Source organism: Nelumbo lutea, chromosome 2 (assembly GCF_056320005.1).
Source record: "Nelumbo lutea isolate HS-2025 chromosome 2, American lotus-T2T, whole genome shotgun sequence".
Lineage (NCBI taxonomy): Eukaryota > Viridiplantae > Streptophyta > Magnoliopsida > Proteales > Nelumbonaceae > Nelumbo > Nelumbo lutea.
In genome coordinates this window covers 43,312,834-43,328,797 of record NC_142685.1, presented here as the reverse complement: position 1 = coordinate 43,328,797, position 15,964 = coordinate 43,312,834, and the positions used below count along the sequence as shown (strand labels likewise).

General features: G+C 42.5%; 2 protein-coding genes across 7 annotated transcripts in view; both read left to right on the top strand.

Annotated features, from left to right (window-relative positions):
* Window positions 1-3,293: 3,293 nt before the first annotated feature.
* LOC148870217 (two-component response regulator-like PRR37) overlaps window positions 3,294-15,964 on the top strand; it is a 56,376-nt gene continuing 43,705 nt past the window's right edge. For 2 of the 6 annotated variants that reach the window (XM_088970868.1, XM_088970871.1), the window contains exons 1-2: window positions 3,487-3,606; window positions 4,056-4,523. In XM_088970868.1, the coding sequence (XP_088826994.1) occupies window positions 4,169-4,523 (355 nt within the window). In that variant the 5' untranslated portion in view covers window positions 3,487-3,606; window positions 4,056-4,168. Of the gene's footprint in view, window positions 3,607-3,747; window positions 3,918-4,055; window positions 4,524-15,964 lie in introns of all 6 variants that reach the window. The other 4 variants (XM_088970867.1, XM_088970870.1, XM_088970869.1 and 1 more) reach the window with 4 other exon arrangements.
* Window positions 10,742-12,111, top strand: LOC148870218 (uncharacterized). The gene is made up of 3 exons (XM_088970873.1): window positions 10,742-10,872; window positions 10,946-11,340; window positions 11,415-12,111. The coding sequence occupies exons 2-3, from the start codon at window positions 10,951-10,953 to the stop codon at window positions 11,727-11,729; spliced, it is 705 nt and encodes a 234-aa protein (XP_088826999.1). The 5' UTR covers window positions 10,742-10,872; window positions 10,946-10,950; the 3' UTR covers window positions 11,730-12,111.

Below are 15,964 nucleotides of genomic sequence, written 5' to 3'. Positions count from 1 at the left end.
TAATCCCACACACCTACCCTCGCCTATAAATACAAAAACAGGTCAGGTCACTCATACTCAAAAATACTTTGAGAGAACAAACTCTCTCGAGTCTACCATGTGCTATAAACGGGTTAGGTTGACCCATATACCCGAAAATAATATTTTTCGAGAGAATCAACTCTCAAGGCCACTACGTGACAAAAATGAGATGACAAACTTGTATACCCGAAAATAACATTTTTGAGAGAATAATCTCCACTAAGTCTACGACATGGCAAAAACAAGTCGAGTCAACCTGTATACCCAAAAATGAAAAATAAGTATGCATAAAAATACCAAAATTTTGTAGAAAACGCAAAAATTTTGCAAAAAATAATATAAAAACAAAAAAAGAATGCAAAAAAATTGTAGAAAAAATAGAAAATTTGTAGAAAATACCAGAAAATTGCAAAAATGCATGAAAACACTAAAAATTATAGAAATCATGTAGAAAACTTGTAGGTAATTCAGAAAAAATAGAAAAATAAAAAGAAAATACTAGAAAATGCATGAAAACACCAGAAAAAATGTATAAACTGTGCAGAAAAATACCAAATAATATAAAAATGCAGAAAATAGCAAAAAATTTGCAAAAGTGCAAAAAAAGTATAACTTTTAAAGAAAAAATCAAAAAAATGAAAAAAAAAACAAAGAATTGTAGAAAATGCATGAAACACTAGAAAACATGAAAACATACCATAAAAACGTGGCAAAAAATCGTAAGAGGAAGGCTCAACCTTTACTCATAAACCTTTGACCTTAAAAGAGACATTCAAATTACTAAATCCAAGGATTAAAGTATCAGTATCGAGTATTGGGTATTATATTAGATAACATAGATACATGCACACATTGGAAAATGCATGGATATGGATAAAAAATATGGAAACGTATGTATACGCTAGGAAAATACATACAAATTTTATAAATGCATTAATAACACTAAATTTAATATCAAAATATCAAAATATTCATAAAATAGTATATAAATACATGGAAAATATAAATTTTAATGATATATTACAATTAGTATATTGGGATGCATAGTTATCATATAATTTTATTTATAATGGATCAATCAAGAGTCCAAGACACTAAATGAATGCACCTATTATATTTTAATTATTATATCAATTATTGTTTTATTTTACAATTTTAATTTTTTAAAATTAACAAAAAATCAACTAAAATTAAAATATGGATTCAAAATTTATAAAAATATAATCTTAACTCAGAGTGTATCAATTTTGTTAAAATTTCTATGATACATATAGTATGAAAATTCATAGTTTTTAATTACTAAAATAATTATTTCATTATTAATATTTTTATTTAAATAAATTTTATGAAATAAAAATCATTTTTTGAAATAAATGTAGATTAGTGCCTTTGATAGATTCAATTTAATATTATATTCTTCAATACTTTTGTTTATGATATTTTTATTTTTTGTAAATAATAAATATTTTGTTATTACTTATTAATGTAAATTAAAATATTAGTTAATAATTTATATAAATATATACAAAATTTAAGATTTATATTATGTGTAAATTTATAAATTGTAAGTTTTAAAATAATTATTCTATTATTAGTATTCTATTTGTATAAATTCCCTGATATTAAAAATCATGTTTTTATATAAATATAGATTTGATAGGTTATTTATTCTATTAGTTTATAAAATAATATTTTTTAATTTTTAGTTAGAGTTGTGAAATATAAACATTTGTTTTTTTTTTTTTAAATTGCATGTAAACACAAAAGCTAATAAAATAATTTGTATATCAGTTTTAATCACAAAATCGCATTTGGCTTGGTGGCTTAAAATTGGTGGAGAATATTAGCACGCTAGGTGGACTCGAGTTTGAGTTTGAGTCTCCTCAAACACATTTTTTATTGTGAGGCTTGGCAAAATTATCGACCCAACCCACCCTAACCCTTTTTTACTGACCCTAATGGGTTGCTCAACCCATATTGACCCACCAATAGAGTGGGTGGGTTCCAAGGTGGGTGGATCAAATGGGTTGGAGTCAAGATTGTCAATCATAATTATACACCGAAAAATAAATAAATAAAACTTATGCAATTATCAACAACGTGGACAATATACTATGGTGGTTAAGAGTTCATGACTGTAAATATTAGTTTGATTTTGTATTAATCTCATTTAGTTTTGTTCCAACCTTCTCCAATTCTCCCCAATATACAAATCATGCTTTAATTCATGGTTAGAGAGAACTATATATTTATATAGATGTCGTTTGCCATGTATTTTTAAAAAGATCTTCCAGTAGCCCAAATGGCCAAAAGACATATTGAGCTTTTGGAGTCTTGTAAGACAAAGACCGTTTGGTAAACGGCTTGGTTAAAGGGCTTTTAAAAATGTGTCTAGAGGCTATATATCATGCAAAATGACGAGAAATCTTCACTTGAAGCTTTCCGTAATTTGGTATCTTTGATCTTTTTGGATCTTTTTACACACACATTCTCATCTTTCGGGCTTTTGATTCCTAAACAGAAAAGACTGATTTTTGGTCTTTTAAATATTCCAAATCCCATAATATTTCATGAAAAGACTTTCCAAATATACTTTATTTCATGAAGAGATATTCCCAATGCAAGATTATAATGGTTATTTGAACGGGCTTTACACCGACTAAATCCCATTTCCGCAGCCATAGTTAAAAACTGAGGGGTGGCATAGGTTAGACTTTGTGAATAGAGTATGATCATCCCGTTCGTTACCTTTTTTATGATAGGATGCCATTCAGCCGATGAGCATCTTTTTTTGTGACATGCGAGTAGCAGACCTCGATTCCCAAGTAGAGTTCGGCTTCCGTCAGGGCAACCCGTTCGAGCACCTTTACGCCCGATGCAACTGTGCGAGGTTGCAAGAAGCTGTTGGGACGGTGTGAGCGCGGTCATGCCCTGACCGAAGCCGATCTCAGTCATTTCATAACTTTGTACCGACCGAAAACAATGTTTCCCGCTTTAGGAGGGCTTTCCAGGCATCTTTAAACCTTTATCTGAGTGTTACGAGGCCACGTGTCACGTGTTAGATCCGGAAGATCATTTGAGATGCGGTACAAAGTCTCGAGCTTCCGGCTTTAGATTTTGTTCAACTCAGAAGATCTCATGGCCTCGATGTGCTCCACGTAAGCCGTCCAGCATCCTACGTGGCTCTAAGCAAACTCTACGGACCTCCATTGTTCCACGTCATCCACATGGAATGACCTACTAATATCTCCTCAAAGGCCGTGGATATGTTCCTCTTTGCCTCCGCTTCACTGTCTTCCGACCAGTCCAGATGTTCTGCAACACTAAAATTAAAAGCTTTAAAGAAAGAAGGACGAGAAGAAGAAGAACAAAAGAAAACGAGAAATAAAACCCTAATTAAGCAATTTAAGAACCTCTTCGATCTGAGAATCATATGATATGAAACACTTCGGTGTTTTGCCGTTGTTTTAGTTCTGATCTTGTTGTTCTTTACGTTTTTTTTTTTTTTTTTTTTTTTTTTTTTTTTTTTCTGCAGGATTAACCTCGACGTTGGCTGCTCTGTTTATGATCAGAGGAGCTTCTAAGGTATCTTGTTCAATCTAACCTTATATCATTGTTTTCCAGAAAAAAAAAATGAATTATGGTTTTGCTTGAATGATGAATCAACTCTTTTCTATCCGATGTCTTCTTGTTCTGTTGTTAAAAAATTCTAAATCCATTACTCAGTTAATGGTTCTGTGAAGGTACCTGGTTTCCCTATATAACGTTTTAGATCGGCGTCCTTGCAATATTGGAGGTTCTACTTGCAAACCGTTTCTCTCTCTTTTGAGTAGATATATATGAGGGTTTGGATATATTAGTTTGCCTGATGCACTGCTCCGGTCATACTGGGTAAAGTAAGGTTTTAGGGAGTTAACACCGTTGGAGCTGTATTTGAGATGATTGATATCGGATCTGTTTTGCGTGTGATTTAATATCTAGCGTTTGCACGTTTTGTGAGGTCTGCGAGTAGATTGAAGTTTTTGCCTTTGCAGAGAGTGGTTCTTGAAGGAAGCGGAATGTACAAGTTATTTTGTGGATTGAAGCATAGTTTCTCAACGTCTCAATAATGTGGGTCCCTCATAATTGCTCATTTTGAGTCTGGTAGATGGGGAGAGTTCCTGTGAACAATGTTAGTGCTGGAAACAGAGGGCTGGCGGAAATGAATCACCATATACGGGGTGAGCACAAGGAAGTTAGGAATGGAGTAGTGGGTGAAGGGCAGGGTCTTTTGGAGGAAGATGAGTTGAAGATTAATGGGGCTTCTGTATATGTAAATGCTGGATGCGAAGGGGCAGGCCAGGCCCAACCTGCTCTGCAGAGACCGCAGCAACAGTCTCAAGGGCCAGTTGTTCGTTGGGAGAGGTTTCTTCCTTTTAGGCCACTGAAGATTCTTCTGGTGGAAAATGATGATTCAACACGCCATGTAGTCTGTGCTCTTCTTCAGAATTGCGGTTATGAGGGTTTGTGCCTTGCTTTTCATCTAATGAAGTAACTGCTACTTTTATTTGTTTTGTAACTTGAATTAGACATTTTTATTTGACATAAGATGATACATATCAGTATATGGGTGTTGAGATGGTTATTGTGTTCATACAATGATTTATGATTTCCTCATCTGAAACATTCCCTTTTATTATATTAGAATCTTCTTTGACTTTGACACTCTTGGATGCTTCTGGTTATTGTGTTCATACAGTGATTTATGCAGTGAACTTGATGCATGTACAACCTAGTGCTCATTGGTTTCTTCAGGATCACTTTGACTTTAAGTTTCTTGAATGCTTCTCTTTATTGTGTGCATATTTGTTTTTCAATAGCATATTTTTATTTGATCTCCCGACATTTAAAATCTTTCTTTTTTGATTGATAATAAAAATTTATTAAAGATTGAAGATGCATAAACTGGTAAGAGAGAAAATATTGAAGATGTACATGGGAGGTTTAAAAAGCCCAAACTAGTTCAAAAGGAGAAGGAAAAAGAAGGAATTTGCCTATTCAACACAAATGAATAGCTACTGTAAGATTTTTTCCTCCTTGCTTATTCAACACAAATGAATAGCTACTGTACACAATAGAGTGTGAGAAGGGGAGAATGATGGAGAAAGGATTTGTGGAGTAAACAAAATGGAGAACAGCTCTGAAGGTAGATGCTAAAGATTTTCTCTTTGAAGAAATGTGGATTAAAGGAAGACTTAACTTGAAGATAAGGGAACAGAAGTTGGTTGCGGTGCTTGTGGAAGGAACTGAGATGATTGACTGCCTTGCTACCTATAACAGTACAAGAAAGCAAGCATAAAGCAAAAAATAAGCAACAAAAACTGAACTTATGGAACCGCAAGTAAATATTATCAGGCCTGGTTCACTGTATTACTACACACTTAAAACATAAGTGGGCTTTGGGTGTCAGCCATCCTATGAAGCCCAAAACCAATGGTTTATTGTGAGAAATAAGCCCATCAGGTTTCAGCCCAAGAGACTTTTGCTCTCAACCTCTTAGCCCATAATATTTATACACTACTCACAGGGAAGGACCTATTTCTTAACTATGAAATGCAATTTCACACTCTCTGCTCAGATGGGTCATGGATTAAAACCTTTAGCAAACCGTTTCATAAAATAAATTATTTATATGTATAAATAAATTTTGCAAAGTGATTTCAAAACATGTTGAAATCCACTACCAATAGTTTGAGGTTTCAATAAGAGAGAGTGTAAACCAGGATATACTTGGTGTGGTACCATTTTCAAGTCAGGGGTGTATAAGTTTCCAATTTTGCCCATTTGTCTCGAAGGTCTAAGGCATGATTGGAAATGGTCCCTATTTAGTGGTTTAGCAAACCTCCACTCATTGTACCTCAAGTCTAACCCTAACAGTTGGGATAGGCTACTATAATAATTTGACAATACAATAGTGTTAGCCTTCGCAAGATAAACTCCCCAAATTATCAAATGGCTAAGAACATTCTAAACTAACATAAGTCTCATAGATGTCTAGTTTAAGGGGTAAATACAGAAACATACCAAAACATACATGAAATAATAATGTTTTGATTTTATTAATTAATAAATGTTAGAATACATCAGTTTGATTGGAGTTGAGGGCATGCACTATTTCGATCTAACATGGACAGATTTTTGTAGTTCCTATAAGTGGCAGCTATAACTTCTCTTTTTCTCTTGGGTTGCAAGGTTTGGTGAAACCCTAGATTGAGGTGTTGATTTGGTTATAGATCAGTGCTTCTTGGCTAGTAGTGCTTGCTTTTTTTTTTCTTTGTTTTCGTTTTGTCAATAGAGCATTTTGAAGTAACCCCGGAGTTGGTTCAATAGGGTTTGTCGACACTTTTACTCAATGTTGTGACTACCATCAAGCTGGATGTGACTAGTTATCTTACTTTGTCACAATCTATGTGCATTCGCATTTGCAGTAGAGGGAAATTGTCCCACTTTTGAGAAATGGATATGGGAAAATTACACTATTATTGGTTGGTTAGTGAGCTCTACACAACCCCCCATTAGTCAGCACTATTTGCGGATGGATTCAGTCAAAGAAATCTTGGATATTGTTACAAAAACATATTCTTAAAAATTGAATGTTGCCAAAGCTTATAAATTGAAGAATGATGTGAATAATCTAAGATAGGGGAGAAATTTGTGACTGTATACTATTCTGTTATGAAGCCTCTTTAGTAGGAGATTGATGTGATGAAAACAATTGTGAGAAAGCACAAAAAATTAGGAAGATGGTAGAAAGGAATAGGGTCTTTGAGTTTCTTATTGGACTTAACCTTGAGTATGACATAATTAGACAGAATATATTGGGAAAGGACAAAGTAACACTCTCTAGCATACACCATGGTCAATATTGAGCAGGGTAGGCGATAAGTATAGTTATAGGGACCACCTTCATATTGAGCATTTTGCACATATAGGGGTGAAGTCAAAGGGGGCTGATGAGAAGAAAGTTTTTTGTGAGTACTGTAAGAAGCCCAAGCATACAAAGGATACATGCTGGAAGCCTAGAAATACATCCACATCTCTTGCCAACAAGATTTCTGGAATAACAATAGTAATAAGAAGACTAGGAAGACTGGGAATGCAAATGTGGTTATTGCAACATAGGGTGAGAAAGGTTGTGGGGATGAGAAATCAACTATAGAACACTTGGCAGCTATAAAAGCAGAGTTAGAAAGGTACGAAAGATTGATTAATCACTTAGAGACCATAGTTGTTGTTTTATGTGGAGATTCTGTGACTTGATGTATCTTAGTAGTATAGTCCCTGTTGTATATTACTTATATATTTTATTCTTTTTCTCCTTCAGCCCTATATGGGCATTCTTGCAATTGTACATATCTTTTAATATATAAGAGACTCTTTGAGGTGGGGGTCATTCATTCTTGACACCTCTAAGATTATTTTTGTTCTTTTCTCTATTCAGCCAAGGGTGTTGACACTTCGAACCCTTCAAGCAATACCTCCTCAAAAATTTTTTTTTTTGATCAGCAACACAGAAATGATTCATTAAATTTAAAAATCGTGTATAACAAGAAGTCCAAAAGAAAATCCCACTAATTACAACACAACCCCAAGCATAGCCCAAAGGAAAATTCCACTAATTACAACACAACCCCAAACAGAGCCCAAAGAAAAATCCCACTAACTACAACACAACCCAAAATATAGATTGTCTTTGAACTCCTTGCTTAGCTGGATCATCAACCATGCTGCTAGCTGATCTCCTAATCCATCTTATTTGAATCACCATGTCTTCAGAAATCTGCTTGAAACACTTGAGCTCGTTCCATAGCTTCCATATTACTCCTTCCCCTTTCTTCAGCCAATTTACAACAATTTTTGAGTCCCCTTCAATAACCAGCCTATTAATCCCCAATTCTTTATCTTTTTCAACACCATATATTGCTGCCATCAATTATGAGCTCACCACATGACCATGTTGAATATAACTTGAGAACATGGATAACATATTTCCATTCTCATCCCTTATTACCCTACAAATATCCGATGGGCCAGGATTTCCCAAATAGCTGCCATCAAAATTTAGTTTCTTGCACCCAACATCCGGAGGAGATCAGAATTCATTTACAATAGATCTTCTAGATGCAGTGTTTGCAATTGTTCCTCATGATCTGAAGAAATCTTTTGTCTTAAAATCAGCAATTAGCTTTAATGTCTTTACCCAATGTGCCACCCTTAAAGTTATCACTTCAACCACAGCTTCTTTGCTTCTTTCCTTATCATCAAATATCTTCATATTTCTTTCTTCCCAAATTGTCCAAGCCACTGTTGCCCTAGAGCATCTTCCCATAACTCTGCGTCTTTGAAATCAACTGAAAGTGTGAGAACTAAAAAAGCCTTCCAGATTAACAAGAGTCCAATTGCATCCAAACAGAAAGGAAAACCACTCCCAAATATAGTTAGAAAAAGGAAAATAAATTAAAAGATGAAAGGCAGTCTCACCGTGCAACTTACATAAGCAGCACCAATTTGGTCTTTTTCTCTAAAGCAGATCATAGGTATTAATGGAGCCATGGAATACTTCCTGATGGGGCGCAATCCGGCCGGTCTTAGCTGTCAACGAACTTGCCTCTGAGTTGGAGCGTCAGGGAGCCTGAAACGGGAAAGAAGAGAGCTCCGGGGGGAACCCGGTGTGATAACTCCGAAGCTCAAGTCAGTAATCTCTCAAAGGCAGAGTGTAGACCAGATAGCGCAAAGTTCACATACCTTGTTTGTTGGGGGCAGGGGGTTCTTATAATCACTTCGCGCACTCGCTCCGAGGCCCTTGTCAGGTCGGGTATGATTACTCTTGCGTCCGTCAATTCGGCCGTCGTCATTTCTGCTGGGATAGAACCGCCACTGCCTAACCGCCTCTCTAACTGGAGATGGCAGTGTCAGGGGGCGGTGGCAGGTGGCTGTTTTAGAGTGCGGCCGTCAAGCGTCAGATCCCAAGTCAGTCGGGTGCGGCGCCCTCGGGTACGGACTTCCTCAGTGTCAGGCATGGTACGACTTGTTTGGTTTTGGTGCTCAGACGGTGATGCAGAGTGGTTTACGAGGCGAAGTCTTGAGTTCGGAGGTATGTATAGGGCGGGCCAGTTCGGCGAGGTGTATCCCGAACTGCTACAAGGTTGGCCAGTTTGACGAGGTATATCCCGAATTGTTACAAGGTAGGCCAGCTCGGATTACTTTCTGGTTTGGGGCCAAGGCTGAGTTCGGGCTCCCAGTAGGGAGTTCGGTCCGTTGGTGTTCCCTTGGTGTTCGCGCTTTAGGCTTGCTTTTGTGCTGAGCTGTTGTCTTCGCCACGTGTCGCATAACTGTGAGGTCGGGCCAAATCTTCCTTCATCAATTGCCCCCCACTCCTCGTGCCAAGGGTCTTGCCCTGGTGCGGGGAGTTTTGCGAGGTGGTAGGTGGATTTGTCCCGTCCTTTGAATCTTGACTGCGCAAGTTGCTTTTGCGAGGGTTCTTCGGTTTCCGAGAAGGCGGGAAATTGACAGCGCGTTTTGAATTTCAAAAATTTGCGCCGTTGGGACGTGACAGCGGGTTAGAAAAAGGCGCGCCACTGCTGGACGTGCGCTGGCATTTGTCAGGGAGACATGCGGCGCGGTCAGTTTCAGAAAGACGTGCATCAACGTGACGTTAGTTTCAAAAAGACGTGTGCTGACGTTTCGCTTTTTTCGGAAAGACGTGCGCCAATCACATCTCGACCTCAGGGGACGTGCGGTCAGCGCAAATGTGGGCCGTCGGATCGTCTTTGATTTGCACGGTCGGTTCTTGGTTACTGTAGCTATAAATAGTGAGGGACCCCAGTCGATTTGTCACTTCTGCGGTTTGCCTATTGAGCTCACGTCCAACTTTTCAGCTCGCATCCAAGTTTTTTCAGCTCGCGTCTAGGCTGGTTACATAGCCTCCAAGGTCTTTTGGCTTGTTCCCGTCTCCGGAGCCTTCAAAATTTTCCGGTGAGTACTTTCCTGAATCCACCTCCTTTCCTCAATGTCTAGCTTTGATAGCTCAGACGACTCTTCAAGTAGGACTGACATAGGTTCTACAAACCGAGCCATATCCCCCGACTGCCTCAGTGATCCTGAGGTGGAACCCGAGGACTATGAACCAGTAGGCCGAGCCGCTTCAGGCAGTTTGGTGTCTACCTCTTGCCGAGGTCGGATGCTAGACAGGTTTGGTCCCTCTACCATGACGCTTGAGGGGCTTCAATCTATACTTGTGTCTTACAATCTGCCTCGGGGGTATACATATTTTATTCCTTCGGGTAGCTTTCCTTGGGAACACGGTCCTGATGAGATCGTGATTTTTCGAGAGCAGCTCGCTGCGGGGTTGCGACTTCCTTTCCACCCCCTTCTCGTCGAAGTCATAAACCACTTCGGTGTTACCATTGGCCAACTTCATCCAAACTCTATTCGGAACCTGGTGGGGAGTCTCCCTTTTTTGCGAGCAGAATTTCCCTTTAGACTTAGAGATATTCTCCTCCATCTTGATGCTCAAGAGACAGGCGGGTTCTCTTACTGGGGGAAGACGGGCGTATTACCTTTCTCCTTGCCCGGGCTTTAAGCTTCTGCACGATCTTCCTAATAAAGTCTCGGCGTGGAAGCAGGACTACTTCGGTGTGCGAAGTGCACAAGGATGGCCCTTTTAGATCGGGTGGGGTGAGGTCGCTCCTGATTCAGGTGTTACTCTCGACAAAGAGACGGTGAAGGGCCTCCGGCAATGGGCACGACTAGGTTTGAAGTGCCATTACTACTTAACGGAGGCCAAGCTCATTGCGATTGGCCTGAGTTCGGGTAGGTTTCTAGTTCTGCGGTTTCTTGTTGCTTTGTTCCTTTATTTTTTCTGATGTCGAACTCGTTTCTGCAGGTGTGATGGACGCGGAGAGAACTTGTGGGGGGCATCTGTTCCAAGGTATGAAGAGGAGGAAGCGGGTCGCCAAGCGAACTCGTACCGAGCTGCCCCCGGAAGAGGAGCCTCAAGTTCCAGACAACACGCCAGAGGATCTGTCCAGGGAGCCCGAGGTGACTCCATCGATGCATGAAGTTGCCGGGGCGCCTTACGCTGAGACCACTTATACAGGCGCTCCTGCATACTCAAGTGCTCCTGCTCACTCTGGGTTCGCTCATACGCAGGCTAGGCCCTCGGGTTCGGGAGTTCAAGGGGAGTTCAGTAGGGAGGCTACTTTTCTTGAGGAGATCGCGACGTGGACCGATCTTCCTTTGAACCAGGTCGCCTACCGCGCCGTAACTCATGCTATGGTGGTAAGTCAGATTTCGTTTGCCTTTTTCATTTTCTGTCGCTTTTGCTGTCATTGCTCACTTATTTCTTTTGGTAGGTGAATTCTTCAATTCATGCCTTAGCAGCCCAAGTGGAGAGAAGCTCGCGACAGGCGCGAGTTGTTGAGGCTGCCGCTCATGCTGCTGAAGAGGCTTTCCGTGCTGCAGAGGCGAATACCCGAGCTGCTGAGGCGGCTGCTTATGCTGTCGAAGAGGCTGCTCGTGTCGCAATGGCCAGGCAGGCGAGGTCTCAGCGTGATGTCGAGGCCATGGGGGTCGTTGTCAAGCACATGGTGGACTTGAAGTTGGATTTGCAGCATCAAGTCGAATATCTTCAGGAGGACATCAGGGAGAAAACGCAGATTTTTTCCTAAGGCATTGAAGACGCCAAGAAGAAGGCCGTTGAAGACTACATTGCCTCTCCGCATTTTGACGATCTGATGGTGGATTCTTACAGGAGGGGGTTCAAACTGAGCCGGTGGATGATTCGGAACACGTACCCCGACCTTGATGTTAGTGCCATATCCACTTCGCGTATAACTCAAGAGATGGCCAATGCTGCCGATGGCGAGTCGGACTCTGAAGGAGAGGCAGGGCCTTCGGGTGTTGTTGAAATGCCTTCTGATGGCGAAGAAGTAGCTCCGGGCATGTAACAATTTTTTTTTTATTTTTTTTTTTAAGTGCCATCTGATGGCCAATGTACTGTTTCTTGCAACGGAATAGATAATCTTTTTGCCCGTGTTCCTTTTTCCCGAACTGTTTCTTTGTCGAGCTGATAATATGCCACTTGTCCGGGTTATTATACTTCCGCGACCTGTTTTGCCGCGCGTCTTTTGCAGCGAACTGATTTTTTGCCGAGCTGATAATATGCCATTTTCTTTGCTTGTTTACGCCGATGTTCCTCTTGGCTTTGCATCGTGGCCCATAGGACCTGATTTCGTCCACTTCGTTTGGTGGTTTATAGGTAGTATCGCCTTAAGTTCACGATGTTCCACGCTCGATGTACTTGTTTGCCTTCCAAGGTTTCGAGCTCGTATGCACCCCCGAGCGCTCTCTTTACTTTATAGGGCCCTTCCCAGTTTGGTCCAAGTTTGCCCACGCCGGGTTCGGGCACCATAATCTTACGAAGGACCAGGTCGCCGACTCGGAAGCTTCGTTGCTTTACTCTGGCATTGTAGTAGTGAGCTACTTGCTGCTGGTAGGCCGCTGTCCGGATATGAGCGAGGTCCCTTACCTCGTCCAGTAGGTCAAGGTTGGTACGTAACTCATCTCCATTTGTCCGATCGTCGTACGTTTCTAGTCGCAATGTTGGTACTTCGATTTCCGTCGGGATCACTGCTTCAGTGTCGTAGGTGAGGTTGAAGAGGGTTTCTCCCGTGGCGGTTTTTTTTGTAGTTTGGTGGGCCCATAAGATACTTGGTAGCTCTTCGGCCCACAGCCCCTTAGCTCGATACAGACGTGCTTTCAGTCCGCGCAGGATGGCTCTGTTCATTACTTCCGTCTGACCATTTGCATGCGGGTGCGCGACTGATGTGAAGTTTTGCCGAATCCCCATGTTTTGGCACCACTCTTGGAACTTGATATCCTCGAACTGTTTGCCGTTGTCGGAAATTAGTACCCGAGGTAACCTGAAACGACATACTATGTTCTTCCAAAAGAAGTTTTGTATGTTCCGGGCTGTAACAGTTGCCAGAGGTTCGGCTTCTATCCACTTTGTGAAGTAATCTACTGCAACATTTAAGAATTTTCTTCCTCCTGTTGTTGGCGGGAATGGTCCCAGGAGGTTGATGCCTCATTGTGCAAAGGGCCACGGGCTGGCGAGGTATTTTAGGTCGGAAGCAGGCTGGTGGTGGATATTGGCGTGTTTCTGACACTTGTCGCATTTTCTGACGAGCTCGACGGCTTCTGCTTTCATCGTTGGCCAGTAGTATCCTTGTCGAAGTGTTTTTTGGGCGAGTGCTCTGCCCCCCAAGTGTCCGCCACACAGGCCTTCGTGAGTGTCGCGGAGTACGAACTCGGCTTCGGCAGGTCGCAGGCAACGCAAGTAGGGGAGCGTGTAGGACCGTCGGTATAACCGTTTGTCTATTATGACGTATTTGGCTGCCTGGTGCTGCACCCTCTTGGCGGTATTGCGTTTTGCAGGGAGGGTTCCGTCTATTAAGAAGCTCGCGAGTGGGTCGATCCAGCTCGGCTCTGCTTCGCTGACGGGAGTGACCTCCTCTGCCCCCCCGAGAATACTAGGCTGAGGTAAATCCTCTATGTACACGGTTCTCACGTTGTTGTGACTTGTGCTGGCTAACCGGGACAGAGCGTCGACCTCAGTGTTCTCTGACCTTGGGATTTGCCTGATGAAGTGTGACTGGAAGTTGAGCAGGGCCTCTTTTACTTTTGCCAAATATGCGATCATGGAGAGCTCGCGTGCTTCATACTCGCCCGTAACTTGGTTGACTACGAGCTGGGAATCGCTGCAGATGACCAAGTGCTTTGCCTTTACCTTTCGCGCTAAGTTCAGCCCGGCTATCAGTGCTTCGTACTCTGCCTCGTTGTTGGATGCCACGAACTCAAAGCGTAGTGCGTATTCTAATTTCGTGCCGCCCGGGCCGCATAAGACTATTCCAGTCCCGCTGCCTTGCTGGTTCGAGGAACCATCCACGTGAAGGATCCAGGGCTCCTCATCCCAGTTCGCGTTTCGCCTGACCAGGAGAAATGCCACACTGGCTGCTACTTCATGGGGTTCAGACTCTATTGGCTCGGGAGCTCTGGGTTTGCCCGAACTGGGGACCTCGGGCTCGACCTGTAGGGCTTCGTTGCTGAAAGTGCACTCGGCGATAAAATCTGCCAGAGCTTGGGCCTTAATTGCGGTTCGGGGTTTGTATTGGAGATCGTACTCACTGAGTTCGATGGCCCATTTCGTCAGCCTACCAGAGACCTCGGGCTTCAGCAAAACTTGTCTTAGGGGTTTGTCGGTTAAGACAACGACGGTGTGAGCTTGGAAGTACGGGCGGAGTTTCCGAGCTGACATCACCAGTGCGTAGGCAATTTTTTCTATTTGCGGGTACCTTGTTTCTGCTCCCTGCAGAATTTTACTAACATTATAGACGGGCCGCTGGATCCGATCTACTTGCTTTACTAATATCGAACTGATCGCTTCGTCGCTTGCCGAGAGGTACAGTTCTAGGACTTCGCCCTCCTCGGGTCTGGCTAAGGTTGGTACGGTGGCGAGGTAAGTCTTTAGCTCGTCGAACGCGAGCTGGCAATCTCGGGTCCATTCGAACCCTTTGCCTTTGATTGCCTTGAAGAAAGGCAGGCAGCGGTCTGCCGACTTGGACATGAAGCGGCTCAGAGCGGCTATGCGACCGTTTAGCCTTTGAACTTCTTCTACTTTCCGAGGTGGTCTCATATCAAGGATGGCCTTTATTTTGTCCGAGTTGGCCTCAATGCCGCGCCGATTGATAATGTACCCTAGGAACTTACCCGAGGTGACACCGAATACACGCTTGTTTGGGTTTAGTCTCATGTTATACTGACGCAGAATTTGGAAGACAGAATCCAAGTCTCTTATTAATTCTCGCGAAAACTGTGTTTTGACGACCATGTCGTCTACATAACATTCGATTTTCGTGCCAATTAAAGGCCGAAAAAGTTTATTTACAAGTCTTTGAAAGGTTGCGCCAACATTCTTTAGTCCGAAGGGCATGACCTTGTAACAGTACAGGCCGAACTCGGTAATGAAGCTGGTTTTTTCTTGGTCGGACTGGTCCATCTTAATCTGGTTGTAGCCTGAGTAGGCGTCCAGGAAGCTTAGCAGCTCGTGTCCCGAGGTCGCGTCCACGAGGCGGTCAATTCGGGGTAGGGGGAAGCAGTCTTTTGGGCTAGCTCGGTTCAGATCGGTGTAGTCGACGCATATGCGCCACTTGCCGTTGGCTTTTTTCACCAGCACTGGGTTGGCTACCCAGCTCGGGTAATGAACTTCCCTTGTGAAGTCCACTGCGAGGAGCTTTTCGACTTCGTCGTCGACCGCCCTCTAGCGCTCCGGGGCTAAGTTGCGTTTCTTTTGTCTAATGGGTCTGACTATAGGGTCAGTGTTAAGCTTGTGAGTTATGAGGCTAGGGTGAATACCGGGCATATCTGCCGTGGACCATGAAAAAATATCTAAATTTTGGAGTAAGAAACTCACCAGTTCAGTTCGCAAAGGCTCCTTGACGGAGGCGCCGATCTGTAGAGTTCGTGTCGAATCTGTAGCCGAGGTCGGGACTGCGACTGTTTCCTCAGTGGGCAAAGCTCGTTCCTCGCCCTGCCCTGTAGGTCGCTATAGTTCGAGGTCTTCGGCTGCCTTGTTTTTTCCCTTTAGGGCGGCAACATAGCATTTGTGGGACTCGAGTTGGTCGCCCCGCGCTACCCCCACACCGAAGTCCGTGGGGAACTTCATTGCCAGATAATAGGTGGAAACCACTGCACGCAGAATATGCGTAATTGGTCGCCCTATTATGGCGTTGTATGGGGAGGGGGTTGCGACCACTAGGAAATCGTGGTTGAGTCTTACCGCGCACGGCCATATGCCGACTTCCACAGGTACTGTTATTTTTCCCAAGGGCCTGACTTCCTCTCC

Coding starts and splice junctions, on each gene's coding strand:
- LOC148870218 (XM_088970873.1), top strand. CDS start 10,951: ATGGACGCGGAGAGAACTTGTGGGGGGCATCTGTTCCAAGGTATGAAG. Junction 11,341..11,414: donor CCGTAACTCATGCTATGGTG/GTAAGTCAGATT, acceptor TTCTTTTGGTAG/GTGAATTCTTCAATTCATGC.